Source organism: Parasteatoda tepidariorum, chromosome 8 (genome assembly GCF_982258835.1).
Source record: "Parasteatoda tepidariorum strain Cologne lab strain chromosome 8, Ptep-v5.0, whole genome shotgun sequence".
Classification (NCBI taxonomy): Eukaryota; Metazoa; Arthropoda; class Arachnida; order Araneae; family Theridiidae; genus Parasteatoda; species Parasteatoda tepidariorum.
Genome location: NC_141762.1, coordinates 93,457,221 through 93,478,025, shown reverse-complemented (window position 1 = coordinate 93,478,025; position 20,805 = coordinate 93,457,221). Strand labels below are relative to the sequence as shown.

Here is a 20,805-nt window from a genome sequence, read left to right as displayed (position 1 = left end):
GGAATGTTGCTCATATTTATTTTTATAGTTTTAAAAAAATTGGAAAATTTTATAAGTGTTGCAAAAAAGAAATTTTTTTTTTGGGGGGGGGGGGGAAGAGAGCAAGGACAATTACAATAGTTTTCTAAATTTCACACACAAAAACAATCAAAAACTTTTTCTCCTTAGTGGTTATTATCTGCAAAATAACTAGTTCTTTTTCTTTACATAATTATATTATTAGTTATTTTAGTTTTGCAGGGATGAAATTTCTCCACAGAAAATTCAGGGAATTTAGAAATCACCTAATATAACAGGGAAAATGCAGGAAAGTTTGAGTTTTTTTTTTTTTCAAACTGGGAAAATACTGAGAATTTTGTTTCCTAGTTTTGTCTATTGAAAAATGGTCAAAGTTAAGGATGATATTTCAGCTATTTCATTTACTATAGCTTTATTAATCATGGAAAGTCATAGATTTAGGTTGCCGAAAAATATAATTTTTAAAATGGAATTGACCTGACCACCTCCACCACAAAATCGATTTTATCAGTTACAAATTCTGGCTGTAGCAAGCCAGTCTTTGGCGTTTTTTTTAAATTCCAAAATGAGAACAGAAAAATTAGGAGTATTTATTTCCTTCCTTTCCGAACAAGAAAAGTATTTTCAAACATAATTCTGTAGAAAAAAAGACGAAAAAATTATTTGCTTTTGTATTTTTTTCAGTTATTTTATTGCTTCAACTCTTTCTTTACTGTGTTTCTAAAATTTAAAATCTATAAATATGAAGATGCAGAGAAAAATAGTTTTGGTTAAACTTATCACTTCAATTAATTTTATTATAATGCTTTTTTAAATTTATTGTCGTGTTTTTGTTGGAGAAAATTGTAACTTTGTTAAGTTACGAAAAATTCTTGGAATTAGTCATGGAAAGGCATGAATTTGAAAATCTAAAATGCAGCAGATACCCTGTAATTAACAAAAGAAAGCAAGCTAAATATTAAATTAAAAAAAGGAATAAAAGTTAACAATTAAAATAAGCTATGCAGTTAATAGTTATAAAAACAAATTAACAATTGATAATTAGCAACAAAAAAAACAAAACAAGTTAACGAGGAATCACAAAGTATGACAATTAATGTAAAAAGAAACTGACAATTAATAAGGATAAAAAGCGAGCTAACTATTGAGAACTAGCAAAAAAACTGTTTATTACTACTAAAAAACAAAACAACTATTAAGCAATGCAAAGGAAAGAAGGCAAAATAAGAACTGTACAAGTCGAAAGGACTAATTAATCTCTTAATAAACATGTTTTTGTTGTACATATTTTATTTTACAGACAAAATTATTATCATAAAATATTTTACTCAGGTATTAGAAGTAAGTAAACAACTTTTAATCTTATATGTTTCTTTGTGTGCTGTAAAATTTCAAAATTGTTAAAAGTGTGCCGCGACAAAAAAAGGTTGAGAATCACAGCTCAAAGGGTTAAACAAGTTGCACTGCAATTAAGTTTACAGCCTGACCATAAAGAACATTTGTCCACAGATTTCTCTGTACATCGAGAAATTTCTCAGTAATCAGGAACAATCAAATAACGATGGCAACCACTTGATGAGCAAAACATGATATTCATGCAGCCCTGAGCCGTTCCTCTGCTATTTTCTTTTGAAACACATTTTCTCTCATTTTTTCTAAAACATTTTCTTTGTATTTATTTGCATGTTCTTCTCTGAAATCACCCTTTTGCCTGAATTTTGCATGTTTGTTGTTGCCTGTGTGTGTTTTGTACCTCTGTTGCACGTGGAACATTTATGGGGAAAAAAAACACAAGATATCACCTAAGATAGAACCTTATCAAAACTTTTGGCCTCTGAATAAAAGCTTGAAACAATTGCCTACGGAACAAGGAACTTCTAATATCAACTCACCATCTGGATGTAAGCACTTAACACAGGAAGAAATTCAATCCTACTTATCGTTCCACAATGATTCCAAATCATCAGCTGAGTCACCCCAACAGATTTCGAATAAAAGCATTTCTTTTCCTCAAAATGGCATAAAAAATTTCACAGCTGCTAAGGAAAGCCACTCCGAATCTCGTGAATCCATAGCATCTTCCGAAGGTAGTCTGAACGAATACGAAGTCGATAGCCCGAGCGACAGAGACATCTCGAGAGCTGCCTCTCCCATTGTGCAGAAAGGGCCGCGAAAGATAACCATAAAAGCTAACTGTTCAGTTATAGACGAACCTTACCACGTGCAGTCGCTCGATCCCTCGCAGGTACTCGTGAACGAAGAAGTACTGCTGAAATCAGTTAAGATTTGTGTTTATTTACTATGAGTAGTTTGTAGGATATAGTTTATTAGTTATAGGTTCTTTTCAAATAAACTTAAATTAATTTTATGAGTAAAGCTCAATACTGCCAAATAAATATTGGGTTATTCATTCATTTCAAATCAACTTAATTCTATGAAAAAAATAAAATTTATGCATTAGTTATACAAGGGGTGTAGCATTTTAAAAAGTACTTAAAGATGCTTATTTTTGATTTTCATTTTTAAAAGCCCATTAAGATACTTTTTTGTTAGTAAAAAATTTGATTAATTTTCTTTGCTAGAAATTTTCAAGATTTGCAAATCGAACTTTCATCATTAATTACCAAATACAGTACAGAACTCGTTATCCGGAAATCAGAAAACCAAAATACCGGAACGAAATTCGATAAATTTTCCCACCATTTTTAAAAAAAAAATTTTTTTCCTCATAAGATTTTAGGATTTTTCTTTCTTTTTTGAAAGATGTTTACCATACCATCATTTTAGAAATAATCATTACTGTATTACTTCATCATTTTTTCTTCTTTTTAAGATTATTTCCTAATATTTTTTTTTTTTTAGTTGGGTTTAACAATAAAAAAAACGGCTTTTTGTAGCGATTCAGAAAACCGGAAAAATCAGTTATCCGGAATAGCGATGGTCCCGGATAATCGGTTCCCTACTGTACAATTATTTGCAAAATTATAGGAAAAATTTTTATAATATTTTCCTCTAAAAGTGCTAATTTAAATACCCATATCTGGTTAAATTTTTAACAATCTTTTTTTCAAATTTTAAAATAATAATTTTCATATTACTTAAAAATTGAATTTTTTATATTGAATATTGTTAGAATTATAGCAAACTAAACCCCGCACAAAATATTATGTTTTTTTTTTCTTCATAAAATGCAAGTTGTTGGGCTCTCATTGTTAAAAAACTTTAACTATATAATTAATTAAAATGTTTTCTTTTTGTGAAAGAAAGCGTGATTTGAGTCTATAAGTATTTTTAGCTGTTTTTTTTCACACCCTTTCTCATGATTGAGTTCATGACTAAAAAATAAAACAGTGGATTCTTTGTGAAGATGTATAGATAACAGCCTCAAATCAATTTGCCACCATTCAAAACTAATACGGTTCTGTTACCAAAACAACATTTGAGGATTCAATTATTTAACAAAGCCCAAGTGCTTACTTTGTACTGTACTATTTTAATTGCATATGTTAGGCAGTTTTTTTTTAACATTTATTAAAGCTAAATTCAACTGGTCTATCATTGAATAGAATTTTTAAAAAATATTAATAAAAAAACAAAATTGAATAATAACTTGATTTTTGTTATTTCCTTTAATATGTCATTCGCTTGTCCAAAAATAATAGTCTGCATGTCATTTGTTTTTTTTTAAAGGATCAGATTAGATGTTTATATCTAAAAAATAAGGTATGTGTCAGCTTTTTAAGAAATTTTACGAATCCATGCCTTGAAGAAATTAATTTTGTATGACGAATCATTGGCGTATTTTCAAAATGTTTTGTTTATTAGTATAATAATCTTATAATTTTTGAAATTACATTTATAGTTATTTTTGGTTTAAAATATTAATTTCTTTTATTTTGTTCAATTTTCTTTTATTTAGTCCATTGTAACACAACCTATAGTATCAGAATCTACATCTACTTTCACAACTATTACCACAACTGAAAGTACTGCCAATGATCCAACTTCTCCCGAAAAATGCATTACGAAAAAAACCAGTACCACTAGTGAACAAAAAACTGTTCAACAGCAAGTTTCTAAAAGTACAAAAATTATTGCCTGTCCTATTGAAGAGTTACAGGTATTGTTTATTTTACTCATTGCGAATTAGGAAATTTTCCCATTTTTACTCAGGTTACAAAATATATTTTTAATTGATTAGAAGCATTTTCTAATTTCATTCATAAAATTTTGCTCTGTATATATTATTCATGCAAAAAATTGTGCTTTTGCTCTTTTTTATAAACATTTTTCTTAAGGTTAGACACTATGCAGCAAGTATATATAAACTAGGCCTTACTACTCAGAAAAACAAAATGCTAATTACGTTAGAATCAAAATATTGAAAAAAATTTGAAAAAGGTATTGTCAGTAAACAACAAGTAGCTGTTTTCTTAATAACTATTGCCAGAACAGTTTTTAAAAATGCGAATTCAGAAATGAAATAATTAACTCTTTGCTTACAGTTGGTATAACTAGCAGGGTACGGAGTGTTTTTAAAAAGTGTTGATTTACGTTTTTTTAAAAGCCCTTAAAGGTGCTCTTTTTATTTGGGGTTTGTAAAAAGTGCTTTTTTTTCTTCTATCTTTTAAAAAGAGATTTTTTTCTTTCACGTGCCTATTCTCTTTCTAAATTACGAAAAAAAAATTCATGATTTTTCACAATTCTCTCTGCAATATTTATCAGGAACTAGTTATTTTATCATGATTATGTAAAGTTTTTGAAAATGTTTCTAAATTTAATTGATTTTATGTTTCTAAATTAAGAACTTTAAACAATAGAAAAAAATAATTTTTATTCCTGCACAGATCCTAATAATGATTTTTTTTTTTTTTTGGAAAGTAATTAAAAATATTTTTTGAGTGCTTAAAAAGTACTTAAAATTTGCTTATATTTGTTGAAAAATCTGGCTATGTTTCCATTACATTTTTTATTTCTTTCTATTATTAGTCTGCTATTGTGAAGACGGAGTCTGTGGTGTATAATCCTAACAGCAAGCCATGTAGTCCTCAAAGCACCACCTATGTGCCAGTTGTGGAGACAGAAACTTGCAAAGTATTTTACTCAACAGACGTCCCCCAATCGCCTGGACTCAACTCTTTCGGTCGCTCCTCCAACCCCTCACCCCTACCTCCTCCTCTGGACACATCTTTACTGGGAGAAGACATCCTCAACACCTCATCTGTATCTAGCAAAACACGCACAGTAGAAACAATCACTGTAATTATCTTTTCTAATCTTATGACAGAGTGTATCACAAATACTTACCTCTACAGTCCATGGCCTAATTATTAGACGCACCACCGTAAGATTCCATGTAAAAATCTCAATTATCAGGTGATACTATACAGCTTTGTTGTTTTTACGCAAATGAAACTGGTTTGCACTTGTTTACGTTTGTGTACCAATTAATCAAATTAGTCCATGTATAATATAAATTGTATGATTGGATAAATTAGTCGATATATTATATAAATATTTATTATATCAGATATTATATTAGTATGTTATAATAATTAGATAAAATTATTAGACGCACTGTAGTTTTTTAATAATGACATGTTTTGCCTTGAGTTTATAAGCAATACTTTTATATTAAAACATACATGTAATGGGTTTTTCTTCAGGAGATTTTTTTTTATATATTTCCTATTTGTATTTATTTTTAACGTATTGTATTACAATGTTAACCCATCGATACACGAACGCAAACAAGTGCAAACCGGTTTCAGTCGAGTAAAAACAATAAAGCTGTATAGTATCACCTGATAATAAAAGTTTTACATAGAATCTTAATTATTATAATTTGGTCAGGGACTGTAATAACTGGGTGTCTCTTAAATACTTACCTTTCATGTATTACAAATACAGTGAAACCTCAAGGAAAGACCACCTCTATTTGCGACCACTTTTGAGAGGAGGAGCCAAATTTTTTCCGCAGATTTTGTATTGAAGAATACCTTTAGGAGAGACCATTAAAACCTTTCCCAGCAATGAGCATACATCTGCACTGAATGCGGAAAGAATCAAATAAGGAAACGCAAAAAAATATGAAAACAAAAAATTTAGTAGAAATAAAGTAAAATGTATTTAAAATATTTGTGTTAGGCTCTTAATTAGAGGGTTCTTTTTGGTGATACAACCTCATGTTGCAATCAGAGTGTACTAAACACGATGCTATCAATGATTTACTTCTAGAGTTGAAAGTTAAATTAGAAAAAAAGTTATTTTGGAAAAAAGAAACATCTGAAATATGTAAACCTTTTAAAGCTGACTAATTTAACTTTAAAGCTAAAATTAATGCAAAGTTAACAAACAAGAAAATTTTGCTCCTGAAAATGATAGTCAATTGGAGATAAATGATTGCCTGCTGGGAAATAAGGATTATGAGCCAAAATATCTCACGTAAGCAAATTGATTACCTTCTTGGTGGCTTTTACTGTTTAAGGGTCCAGATTTATCTTAAAGAAGAAGCTTTTTTTTTTTACTTGCAGCTTTTCTACAGTGTAGCTACTACTCGTTACAACTGGGTCAAAGATATCTTAGCTATGCAATATCAGCATTCGTCCTCCAAAATAGCCCTGGCATGAAATTTTTTTTTGTGCACCTGAAGAGGAGGCCATACCACGGAAAATTTTTTTAATCGTAAATTCTCTTTCTCCTTCATTACCAATTTAAAATAAAGAAAAAGTAAGTTCAATCATGCATAGATTAAGTCATGAAGTTTCAATTGCTGAAAAAAATACTTCAAAATATTAAAATGCAAACAAATTATTAAAAGAGAACTTCTCAGTTGCGTAATCCTAAGTTATCATCTCATAATTTATTTTAATTTACATATTTTAAAATTTTCTTTTCGGTATTTCAAAACTTCATGGCTTACTGTAGGTTTGTCGGAACTCACTTTTTCTTCACTTTAATTTGTAATTTAATTATAAAGGAGGAAAAGAATTTACGAAAAAAATTTTTTTCCGCAGTATGGCGTCCTCTTAATATCTTGATTTGTAGATTTTTACTTTCTTACAGCATAATTCCTAGACAGTATTTATTTTGTTATGTGATAGAAGTTATGACGCAATTCCTGATTATAATTTACGTAAAGTTACAAGCATGTTTTTTTTTAATGTTTTCGATATTATTACTGTATTTGAAATTTTTAGTGAAATAAAAAACATTTTTAATTTGCAGTACAAAACTGAGAAAGATGGTGTGATAGAGACTAGAGTAGAAAAGAAAATAACAATTCACAGTGATGGTGATCCCATAGATCATGATCAGGCACTGGCTGAAGCAATTCACGAAGCCACTCTCATGAATCCCAATTTAACCGTAGAAAAAATAGAAATACAACAGCAGCCTCCAAAACAGCCTGTCTAGCATTTATAGAAAAGTGAGTTTTTTAATACTTATAAGTGTATTTTAATACTTTTATACTACCAAGAAACAGAACTGTTTTACAGGGTGCACAGCATTTTTAAAAAGTACTTAAAGGTGCTTATTTTTGTTTTTTAAAAGCCCTTAAAGGTCTTGTCGGTTTTGTCACGAATTATGCAAAAAGCTTTTTTTCACACTATTCTATCCAATGTTTTCACAATTCATTCAACCACAATTATAATATTGTTAGATATGTGCACTAATAAAAAAATTTATACCTATTTTTGAAAGTTTATATATATATATATGAACTTTCAATCATAGGAAGAAACAATTTTTATTAGTGCTCATATCCTAATTATATTTGGGGTGATTTCCGTCCCGATAGCGACCCTCTTGGAACTTTTTTAAAAAAACATCACTGAAAGGGACCTACACGAATAGTAGCCACCTCGAATAGTAGCATCTAAATGCTTTTTTTCAATCCCCGTATATCAGGGTTTCTTAACCTGTGGTTCATGAACCACAGACATGAACAGTTTTAGACAGTTTTTAATCCTTTCTTCCTCTTTCTTATGAATTGATCAGACTTTGAAAATATTTGGAAACTTTTTCATGTTAATAATTGTGACCCCTAATGTGCCTTTTTTCATTATTATTTTTTGCTTCATGTGGACGAGAATTCCTATGATATACTTTAACAGACTGCCAATTTTTTCTTGGAATTTTTGATAGTGGTAGCAAAATTTTACATTTTAATATTTTTACCCTTGATTTTATAAATATCATTAACATTATTATGATTCTGCTTGCGAGAATCACCACAACATATAAATAATTTAAGCATATATATAAAATGCCACTTTCTTAATTATTTTCTTGTTTTGTACTTCAGTAAAAAATGTCTTTCCTTGGGGATGCACAATATTCTCCTGAAGAATTTTCCCTAGTTCAGAAGTTTTCTTCTGCAAACCATTAATGTTTAATGGTAAGATATTTAACGTCTCCGTCGCATACTTCTGACCATCAGCCCAAATATTAGCCGTCATATCGTTAGCTACCCTGGAATTTCCGGATGAAATTCCAATGTGATCCGGGTACTCCGCAAAGATATAAATTGTTTTGACTCTTTTTATAATTTCAATAACAGATGGCGCCAGTGGTACTGTTACTCAAGAAATATTTTGTTTTTGTTATTTTTTCTTTCCTTTTTTTAGTTTCAGTTTAGATTTATTCATTATGTTGGTAGATGAGTAATTTTTATGTTTGGCAATATGGCCATTGAAATTTCAATTACTCATTTATAATTCAATGAAAAATATTTCAGTGTTATCTATAAATCATGCTCTGATAATCAATCAAAGAAATAAAGTATATATCCGGTAAGATTTTGAAAACTTATTTGTTGTGCTAAGTTGTCATAATTTTCATTTTCCCACATTGTATTAGTTTCTATAATTTTAATGATATTCTACTTAAACTTTTATGATTTTTCCATTAGATAAGTTTATGATTTATTTAAGATTCATTCCATAAATTTTACCCAGAAAATAAACCTGATAGCTAATTTTTAAATTTTTTCACCGATGACGTCATCTGGAGGTCTGTTATTTAAACGCATGTCCCCAGATTCTGGTATTGCTGATAAATGCAAATGTGCTAGGAAAAAACCCACTGAAATTTGCAAAAGTTTAGCAGATACAACACAAAACGATTTTTATGCCATTATGAGAACCAGAAAGTTTATTTTGGCGACGGATGGCAGCAATTCGTCTGGTGACAAACTTTTTACTCTTGTATGTAACTTAATTCCTACAACAATGTATTCCAGGCGGAAGCAAAAGCATTAAAGGAAGCCATCACTCATGCCATAAAACATAAAATTGCAATCCAAACTACAATATGGTCAGGCAGCCTTTCAACAATAATAGCACTTAAGAATTATAATACCACTCATCAGATTATACAGGACATCCAAAATCTACTTAATAATACTATTGGTCTCCAAATCTCATGGATTAAAGCACATAATAACAACGATAGAAATGAACAAGCTAATAACTCAGCTAAAGAGGCAATTAATAAGGGTCAATTTTTCAACCTCAAAGTTCCTCATTCATTCATTAAGCTTAAATCTAAAACACAAATTAAAAAGGACTGGAAACACTACTGGCAGGCATCATCACATATCGAAATCAGGAATATTAATTTGAGAATTTTACCATGTGTCTCATTCAAACCTTTAGAATGGAATAGCCAGCTAATCCTCTTCTTTACAGAGCATGGCCTCTTTAAAGCATATCTAGAACGCTTCTGCCTGGCTACTGACAACACATATGCCTGTGGAGGAGTAGTGTGGCATTATGCAATAGAATGTTCATTTACCACTTTAAACAACCAAGGCTAGAATTCCTCATAGTCTGGAAGAGTCTATAATAATCCAAAGTTGAAACAGAAGGCAATCAACCAGATTAATTTTCTAGAAGAATACAAGGAAATCCTGAAATAATTTTCATGAAAAAATGACAAAATTATGCAATGCTGAGCACCAACCACTACTAAACTTGACCAATTAGCTCTGGATACTATTTAATCAAATGCCCTAACTAATAGACAAATTGTTTCCTTTTTCAATTTTTGTTTGTATTTTTTTTTTTAAATTTTATATTTCTTTTTATTTTCTTAAAAAAAAATTAAGATAAAATTAAGACAACCCATTTCTCTCTCCCAAAGTTGAACAAAGATGGTACAGGTGAAAATATTTTTTTTACTCTTTGATAGTGTGTTATCAAAAAATAGTGTTTCCTGGGAACACTGTATCGCTTTTTGCGCTGACAATGCTTTGGTAATGCTTGGACAACATACAGGAGTGGGATCATTTATTAAGAAAAAGAATCCTAATGTCATCATTCATGGTTGTGCTTGCCACTTAATCCATCTAGCTGCCAAACATGCTACAAAAAAAAAGATCAATTTCCATGTCGAAAGTTTTTTTTATAGATGTGTACTACTATTTGAAGAAAGTGCAAAGAGAATTCTGCTTTTAAAGTTCTGCGAAGAACTGTGTAACCTCGAAAACAGCAAGGTTCTCAAGTATGGGGCTACAAGGTGGCTATAATGGGCAAAACCATTGATCATTTTTTAGAGAAGTGGAATGCCCTAAAGAAATTTTTTTGTGAGGAAGAGAATGGCTCTTAAGAAACTTTCATATGATTAAAGAATATTTTTGAAGGTAACTCAACTCTATCTTTTCTTTTTACAGTCTGTTATCCCATTGTTTGAATCATGTAACACAATGATGCAGCAACAAGCTCCATTGATTCATATATACCAGAGAGATCTTATGAACTTATTTAGCAATATTTTCTCTAGATTTATAAAACCAGCATGTATTGCAAATGCAAGTTCAGTTTTTGAAATCAACTTCAATAAAGCTAAGATTAAAAAAGATGATTCTGAAATTGTGATAGGTGGCAAGATAAGTCAATACATAAAAGATTAAGACCTTTCTTCAGAAGAAATGAGCCAATTTTATTTCTCGATCAGAAAATTTTATACTGAGGCACGCTTTTTACTCAGCTTTTTTAATAGAGCATAATTTACCAATCAGAGCAGCCGATCATGCTGGAAAACTTTTTAAAAAGATGTTTCCCGATTCTTATATAGCAAAGAATTATAGTTGTGGCAGAATTAAGAGCTCTGCTATAGTAAATGAGATGGCCAATGAACTGCAGAAATCAATTGAAAAACGCTGCCTTTTCAATTGCAATAAATAATGGAACAAATCACTCTGACTCAAAACTCCATCCATTAGTGGTAACATTTCTTGATGAATCAATTCAAAGTTGTGTTTTAGCTTTTTTGTCTGGGTTTTAGTTAAAGATGGCTGTACTGAGGTTAATATTGCGAATGGTGTATTGGACAAGTTAAGCACTCTAGACTTACCCTTTCAGAAATGTGTGTCCTTTGGTGCTGATAATGCACCTGTAATGATCGGTGTCAAAAATGGTACACAAAAGTTTTTGAAAGATGTGCAAAATGAATTAATTGGTTATTATTGGATGCCCTTGTCATCTTCTTAATTTAGCTTTACAGAAATCTATTTCTGCAATGAATTTTCCTCTTGACCAGGCAGTAATTGAAATTTTTTACTACCTGGAATTTAGTTCTAAGAAAAATTAAAATACTTTTTCAACAACTTCATGATGTTGAAATGCGTAAAATTTTAAAACATGCCCCTACTAGGTGGCCGTCTCTTGGTCATTGCTTAGGTCAAATTTTAGATCAGTGGGATCCTCTTCTCAGCTTCTTTCTCAGTGAAGTAAAAAGAGAAAGTTTACCTACTAGTCTAAAAAAGAATATAACACCCAAAGTAGCAGAAAAGTCATCCAATAATTTGTACAATGAAAAAAGATCAGAAAGAGTTCAATAGGGCCCTTCAAATGCCAAGAAAAGACAAGTAGACTGTCAACTGCAGGAAAATTAAAAAAATAAAATAAATAAATAAAAAAAATAGGTAAAGTGGCAAGTAACAATAATTTTGTAAAAAGAGAAGAAAAAATGTTTTATTTTTTATCTTCTAATATTAATAAGGCATTTTGATACAGGCTTTATTATATAATCTGAAGCAAATACTTTCAAATCTATTGAAAACCATATTTCTTTATTTTATTGATGTTAGTTGTTTAAAAAATTTTGAGTTTATTAAAGTCCCCTTTCAGGATCATACTGTCCAAAAAAAAAAAGATGGTGATCTACATGTAGGCAATCGCACATTAAGTATATTGGAATCTAACAATTGAGGAAAGAAAAGAATTTTATGCAGAAGTCAGGGAGTTTTTTGTAGCTCTGTGTGAATATATTGTTAAGAGATTTTCTCTAAATGATAAGATAATGGAGGATGCTGAAGTGGCAGATTTGGCCAAAATTTCTTCTAAGTCTTTCGCCAGTATAAGATACTTTGTTAAAAAGTTTCCTTTTTTATTAACAAGAGAAAATGAAGCTTTAGATAATCTTGAGACTGAATTCAATTCCCTGCAAGTTGAACACTTAAGCACTTCCTCTGATCCTATGGATCAACAAGTTGCAGCTTTAATTAATATCTATGATGCAGAAGGTTGCCCCAAATATAAAAAAATTTCAAAAATACTGAAAGCTATATTGACTATACCTTACAATGCGAAAGGGTGTTTTCTCTTGTGAAAAAAAAATAGGACTCAATTTTGCTCGGCGATGTCTGATGAGACTTGAAAAACCTTTAGTAATTAAGTCTAAAGAAGGTAGACTTTGTTTTGAAAGAGACTTTTCGAAAGAATTTTTAGTAAAAGAAAAAGGTGTTACTAAAGCATCTTTTCAAAAATAATTTTTTATAATGTAATTCTTTTAGTATAATTTCTTTTTCCATACGTTTATATTATATATAGAAACGTATTATGTTGTAATTAAACTAATGTTAATATAAGTCTTAAAATAATACATATTTCCCTTTAATCAAGAATTAATAAATAAATATTGTACCATCAAGTAGCTGGTCAAAAGTTCTTTTAAAATGTTTTTCCTTTTCTTGTTTTTCTTAAAAAATAGGTGAGTATATTGCTTTTTTATGCTCATCTTATAGTGGATTTATAAATAAATGATTAAAATCAGCTTTTTTTTTTTTATAAATTTATTAATAATTAGTATGCAGTTGCGAATGTTCTGCATTGTTAGGCACTTCTGCATTTTTTTGTTTATCTTCTGCATTTTAATAACTAGAGGTTGGCAGCTATGCCATTGAAATTTACAAGCACTGTGAAGTTGCTGATATAGCCATTCGGCATGAAGCAAAATTTGCTTCTTTGGACTATTTTCTGTCTCTCTTTTCTGATTCAGGGGAACAACAAAGTAAAATTGAACAAAAGTTTGCTTTATACCAAATTGTAACACTAAATGAAGAGATTCTACCAGTTGAACGCTGTGACACAGCTTGGACTCTTATATCCAGTTTAGTGGGTATGAATGAGGCAAAGAAATATAAAACATTACCATCAATACTTGTTTTGCCTCACAGCAATGCTGCTTGTGAGCGGGTGTTTTCAATAGTAAAGAAAAATTTAACTGATCTTAGGTCCAGTTTTGCTTTTCCAACCTTGGAGGCACTGTTAATAGAGAAATGAAAAAAATACTGAAACGTGCTATTAACTGAGAAAGATTTACTGAAAGCTAAAAAAGCTTCTTCTGTTGCTTTGACTGGACAGAAAGATTAAATTTTTGATATTTATGTGAAGCAATATCACGAGGAGAGTTTTTGTTTAATTAAAATTTATTATTTTTCATTTGCTTCATAATTATTCTTTCATAGTTTTCTCACTTCATATTGTCAGTTTAAAATTAATTATACTTTTTTTGAAACTGATAAAAAAACTGAATAATATAGTTCTGTTAATTTTTACCAAATACCAAAGATAATTTAATCATGATTTAATAATCTAAGATGGTCTAAATATTATTGAAAAACTATTAATTTCCCTTTTCCATATTTTCTATTAAATATGTTCTTCTATTAATATAGTTTTTAAATTTATGCATAGAAATATAACTAAATTTGTTTAGCGTTACAGTCCTGAAATGACTCTAAAAACTCCTCATGTTTTTAATCATTGCTCCTGAAAACTTTTCTACGAAGTTACCAGATCTGCGAATACTATAACATTATGAAGTATTGCCAGAACCTGGAAAGGTAGGACTTCTGCCTGTTGGTTCACAGAAGATATTTTATTTCCCTTCTACCGCCTATTGAAGATACAATGGAGACATTCCCTTATGTTCCACCTGGGGACGTGCCCTCTAGGGAGGAAATGGCATCTAGTGCGCAACATCATCCATGGACACGACAACTACATTGTAAATGACTAGAAAGAAAGGAAGGATTCTAGTAGTGATGATGTCAGCTTATGGTTTAAGAAAATTGATTCTGCTGGTGGAGCTCTTTTTAATTCAACATTAAAACATAGTGCAGAAAGCTATAAAGCCTTCATTAAACATGCGCAACAAATTAGATCACGAAACACTCAAAAATTGGTCGTTAGAAGAATCAAAACAAATTAAACCTTCTTTTCAATATTTTAAAGAATTTATATTAAAAAGAGCAAATGTGCTCGCATCCTTGGCTAATTGCCAGAAAGAAAAACAAGGTCAAAGTTCGTTTTGCGGTTATAGGCAGAATAAAGTTTCTCATCCGATCGTCTCTAATTTATGCGTGTTTTGCAAAGGAGAGAATCATAAACTATTTAATTGCGATAGCTTTAAAAATTTATCGATTAAAGAGAAATGGACAATAATTAAAAGTAACCGTTTATGTTCTAATTGTTTAAAAGATAATAGAAGTCATCCACTCTCTAAATGTAGAGCTAGCATGTGTAAAAATTGTTCGAAACCACACAATACAATATTATGTTCAAAAAATACGAGCGAAAACAAATCAGACTCGCAAACTGAGGGAAATGAACTCACCATTACTAGCAATAGTACAATTGTATCTCGTGGCGTATTATTGCCTACTGCGATTGTTTACGTTAAAGACATTAATGGTGCGCTTTTGGTAAGAGACACAATTTTGTTACATTTCTTTTAAATATGCCATCTGATGTTCTAACAGTTACAACTCTAACCTGGTTGTCAATACCGGGGTGTAATTGAACTACTCTGCACATTTTCCACTTGGTAGGTGGCAAATTTCATCTTTTAACAAACACAAATCATTAATTTTGTTGTTCAGTGTGTGTGTAAACAAAGAGGATTAAAGTTAGATTTAGAAGCGCGTGCTGTTTCTTGTCTCGTCTCATCATCGAAATGGTCCGTCCGAGCCCCAGCATATAATTTTTAAGATGAATGACAGTGACACAGTCAACGGAACTTCTAAATCAACGGAATAACATTCAAAAAACCCAAAAGCAAATCGAAAGCGAAACCATCGCACTTGTTAATTGAGAAGGTCACAAACACAATGGATCAATTACTACAGCAAAAAAGGATCCTAAAAGGTAAGCTAACTAGATTAACTAATCAAATTGACTTACTTAACAATCAAACAATATCTACTTCAATAATTGAAGTCTATGAAAATAACACATTAAACATCGAAATCGATAAATTGAATATTGACATACTAAGCACATGTCAAGATACAGATTATAACAATTATGAAGAGGAAATGCATGATATCTTTTCAAAACTAGATAAATTAAAAATAACCTTAAAAGATGAAATGTTAAAATTAAACGAAAATAATAGTACAACTATTAACAATACTGCATCTAACAATGACATATCCTTAAATACTTCAAACTGTCAAAACAATGTCAAATTACCGCGAGTTGAATTGCATATAAAAAGTGCTAAATGTGTTAAGAGTTCAATCAACTTCAATCATTATGCAAATGCAAAAAATCCAAAGCATTGACCAATCGATATTATTTCCAGGAAAGCCAGACAAGAAGTGCTAATATATTCTTTTCTTGCCGAAAATTCATTTAGTTTGGCACCAAAATTAATTGAACTCTGTCAAATATTAAGTCGACATCAGACTGCTTTAAAATACACTCTCAATGAACAAGAACTATTGCAGGATATAAGTTAAAGTATGTACTTGCAAAAACAATAAACGATGGTAATATTGAAAGATTAAAAACTTCGACGAAAGTACAAGTGATACTCAGGAGAGTGTGTTGACACTACTCGTACAATTTTATAGTTCAGAACTGAACGAATTAACTGTGCATCGTCTTGCTTCAGTTAAACTTGAACCATGTAATGCTGCATCTATTAATTGTGCTATTGTAGAAGAAAATGATATTCCTTGGAATAATTTAATTAGTGTCGTCCTGATGGATTTGTGCAACACCATGCGTGAAAAAAAGAGTGGGGTTGAAACAAGTATTCGGAAAAACAACACGCCACATTTAATGGATATAGATGCTGACACCTACCACGTGATTAATAATTGTAAGAAGATATTTTTTTAAAGACATTTAGAGAGTCTATTGGATGATATCTATTTTGATATGAAAAGTTGTAGCAAAAAGGAAAGCTTTTTTAAAATTTGTTCTGCACTTTCTCAGAGGTTTAAGTCTCTTGACTTAACCCTATGAGAAACCCTGATCACAGATGGTCTAACAGTATAAGTAAAAGGAAAGAATTATCGGATGCTCTTCTACTTTATTCATATAGATTAGAAGGACCCTGATCACTGATGGTTATATATTCTAACAGTACTAAATAGAATAAAAGAATTATGGAATGCTCTTCTACTTTTTTCATATAGATGAGAAGGACAAGGCTGTCTATTCATCATTTGTAGATATTTACAATCAAAGACAAGTATCACCTGCTAAAAAAAGCAAACGTCTCTACAATTTATAGCAAATTAAAAGCTCAATTAACCAAAGGTGCTATGGCACTGAAGAAAAGGATTATTAATGGGCTATTTGTAAGTCAGAAAAAGACTGTCGTATATGTCTGCATATACAGCAGTTTTACCTGAATTCAATTTCTATATTAAATTGTTTGAAGTAAAATCTCCTATGCTGCATACTTTGCACACAAGTATTTTTTAAGTTAATGTTAAAATTTCCTTCATTTTTTATTAAACCTGCGATAAAATCAAAGTGTCAGGTTCCGTTCAGCAATTCCTTGTAAGACTAAGTAATCGTAAAATTTATTTGCCTTGTAAATTAATTTTTGTTGGTTCTGAAGCTTCAGCTCTTCTAAAGAATTTATCAATTAATTATCCATAGTTAAGTAGGTTAAAACTGCATTGTAAAGCCTATGAAAGCACTGCACAGTACATGCTAAAGAAATTGCCACTGGGTAATTCATATCTTATAAGCTTCACGGCTATAGATCCAGAATTGAGAGAAAACTCCGACAAACCCCTTTGAAAAATTATCAAACTTTTAAAGTCATATATTCTATGTTAAAAAGAAATCAACTTTAACTCTTGGAAGTGCAGACACACCAATCTGACCATAATTTGAAAGAAAATATCACAGGCTCTATTGATGAATATTGGTCATCAGTGTTTCAATTGAATGAAATACCCTATGATAGAGAGGCTAGTGAAAACACGCCTCAGCTGCTTTCATGGTCCTCTTGTAGAAAGTGCTTTTAGTGCTATCTGATCTGACACCAATCTGACCATAATTTGAAAGAAAATATCACAGGCTCTATTGATGAATATTGGTCAACAGTGTTTCAATTGAATGAAATACCCTATGATAGAGAGGCTAGTGAAAACACGCCTCAGCTGCTTTCATGGTCCTCTTGTAGAAAGTGCTTTTAGTGCTATGGACAATATTTTAAATGAGAATCGTTGCATATTTAAAATAGAAACATTGGATGGCATATGTTTCTTTGGACTGTTGAAATCTTCTCATCTCTTAAATAAAGTTAAAACTCTATTAGACACTCATACTTCCTGTACTGCTTTACGGAAGCGAAACTTGGACCCTAAATTCAGACAGCGGTCACTGGACACCTTCGAAAGAAAGATCCTCAGTGCCATCTTGGGCGCAGTTCAAGAAAGGGGATGCTGGCTAACCAGATATAACTTCGAGCTCTACTGACTCTATAGGCAGCCCCCAATCTGATAAAAATTCAGACTATAGTTTGATGAGTAATGCAAAAAAGAGGAAACTTGACTTTAAAATTCTTTTTAGCATATAAAGTTAGATAATTTTTTAAAAAAACATTAATATATTTTCTTTTTTGATTCAAAATTTAAAGTTCAGTATATCACCTTTGTAAATTTTTGCAGCATACAGAATCTTATTATAAATCCCTTTTTATTTTAAAAATCTCTTTAGTGGAGCTTAAAGTATTGTTTATTTTTAAATTTATTGATTTCATAACAAACTAAGTACCAAGACTTAATATGCTTATTATAGTATTAGTTAAGGTTGAGAGTTAATTTGAAATTAATGCTGCTACTGAATTTATGCAAAAAATAAATTAATTCCCGTGCATTTTATTTAAAATTATTAGAAGTAGAATTTATACTTGAAATTTTTTTCATTTGTAACTATCGTTTCAAGATTTGATTTGTAAATTCAAGTCTTGTTTATTTTTAAAGTTTTTGATTTCATGAGAAACTATTGTAGTATTAGTCAGGGATGAAAGTAAAGTTTAGCAGTTTGATATTAATGCTGCAACTGAACTAACGTATAAAAATTCCTGTATTCATTTAAAATTATTAGAAGTAAAATTTATGTCTGACTGCTATCTCATTTGTAAATACTTTTTTTTTCTGGAAGAATCCATTTCCTTTTTAAATTCCAGCATTCAGAGTCTTAAATTATATTTCTTTTTATTCTAAAAATCTCTTTAGTTCAGTTTAAACTATTTTTTTATTTGTAAATTTATTAATTCATTGCAATTATCAGATCTGATATACTGCACATGTAAAGTTTAGGTTTGATATTAATGTTATTTCTGAATTCAAGTATGAAAATGAATTTTATTATGCAATTTTTTTTTTTTTGTAAATATTTTTTTCCTAATAGATACTTCATAACTCCATTTCCAATAGTGAAACTTAAAAAAACACAGTTTATTTTATTTTTTTATAAGGGAGAGCCAGAAACTTTTTAAATTTATTTTAAAGATTAATATCCATTTTTTTTATCTGTAAATAGTTATTCTAATCATCAACTCGAGAAAGAAAGACATATAAGTAAATTTCAATTGTTTCTCCAGGTTTTTCATTGGTATGTGTAAAATTTTAAGCATATATTAAGTAAACTAAGAAATATTTTGAAAAAGGAAAAAAAAAGCTTGTTTAATTTTTTATTAATTGTTCACTTCAAGCAGTTCCTTTTTTTTTTAAAGGAAAATTGCAGTTATGCGTTTAATAATAATAATAAATGTAATTGGAGATAAAAGTAAACTTATACATAATTATTCATTTAAATTATGCTGCATATAATTTATTTAGAATTTCATGTTTTGAAAATGTCGATGATTTTAACTTATAAAGACATTAATTTTTTGAAATGCGCGTTGATGATTTTACATCACCTCTGCCATAAATGTACTGCTAGAGAGTCTGAATCGTAGGGGAAAATCATGTCATCTTCAGTGGATCCCTGCACACGTCAACATCGAGAGCAATGAGTGTGCTGACCAATTGGCCAAAGAAGCTCGTGAAGACTATCAACCGTGTAACACCATCACACTTGCAGATGCAAAATGCAGTTGCCAAAAACAGGTTCCTACCTCACACCTTTAAGAAGCCACTTATCACTGACTTCAACTGCCCTAGAACCTTGACATCGGTAATAGCAAGACTTGTCATTTCAAAGGGATGAATTTTTCTCCCGGACAAGTTCCCTGCAGAAACTGCCCAGATGTCATGTTGGCCCCAAAACACATTTTCGAGTGCCCCGCACTCACCACACATTTTGATATTGGGATGGGTGCCAATTGAGGACAATCAGAGCTATTCTCTACAGTCAAGAGGCGCCGAAACTGGCGGCCACAATAGTACAGACCTTTGATGTGATCTAAAGATACATGGACACGAAAACAACAACAACAGATCCACAAAATTAAAAACTTCAACTCACACACCTTGCCAAGATTCAAACTCCAATTTATCACGTTTGTGAACCCAATCCATTTCGTCAGATAATTTGTGAAACATGGCCGAGAAATTCAGATATCATTTAAATTGGGTAATAGAAAATTTTACTACCCATAGAGGCATGACAGGGACAGTCACAAATTTTGGCCTTTTGAGGAAAGCGGTCCAGTATTTAAACTATTACTGACTCATAATGGAAGAGTATCCGATGCTGAAATACAGTTTGTTGTCTCTTTGGCAGCGAAAGGAGTTTCATAATCGTTTTGCGACACAGCTACTATGTGATTTCCACAAATGTTTCCAGATTTTAAGATTGCTAAAAACTTTTCTTGTTCTAGAGCTAAAGCTTCATACCTTATTTCTGATGTTCTTCGTCCACTAAAGAAAGTATTCTGAAAGAAATTAGAAATAGCGGAGTGTTCTTTTCTATTATGATAGATGGAACACTTTTACCGGAAAAACGCATGCAGCAGATGGATGTTCTTATTCGTTTTTACGGTGACATAAAAGAGAAGTTATTGTCCAGAATTTACAGAGTTTTCACATTGGCCCTGAAACGGTTTTGCGACACAACTGCAATGTTATTTCATAAATGTTTTCTGATTCCGAGATTGCTTTTCTTGTTCTAGAGCTAAAGCTTTATACCTTATTTCAGATGGTCTTGGTCCACATTTTAAAGAAAGTCTTCTGAAAGAAATAGTGGAGTGTTCTTTTCTATTATGATAGATGGAACACTTTTACCGGAAAATTGCATGCAG

At 30.7% G+C, this 20,805-nt stretch overlaps 1 protein-coding gene across 8 annotated transcripts in view; it reads left to right on the top strand.

Moving 5' to 3' along the window:
• Positions 1–20,805, top strand: part of cora (erythrocyte membrane protein band 4.1 like coracle) — a 67,114-nt gene that overhangs the window by 42,714 nt on the left and 3,595 nt on the right. For 4 of the 8 annotated variants that reach the window (XM_087169416.1, XM_087169415.1, XM_087169419.1 and 1 more), the window contains 4 exons: positions 1,814–2,296; positions 3,938–4,138; positions 5,008–5,277; positions 7,246–7,447. In XM_087169416.1, coding sequence (XP_087025542.1) covers positions 1,814–2,296; positions 3,938–4,138; positions 5,008–5,277; positions 7,246–7,434 — 1,143 coding nt within the window. In that variant the 3' untranslated portion in view covers positions 7,435–7,447. The remainder of the gene's footprint in view (positions 1–1,813; positions 2,297–3,937; positions 4,139–5,007; positions 5,278–7,245; positions 7,448–20,805) is intronic. The other 4 variants (XM_087169417.1, XM_087169421.1, XM_087169422.1 and 1 more) reach the window with 2 other exon arrangements.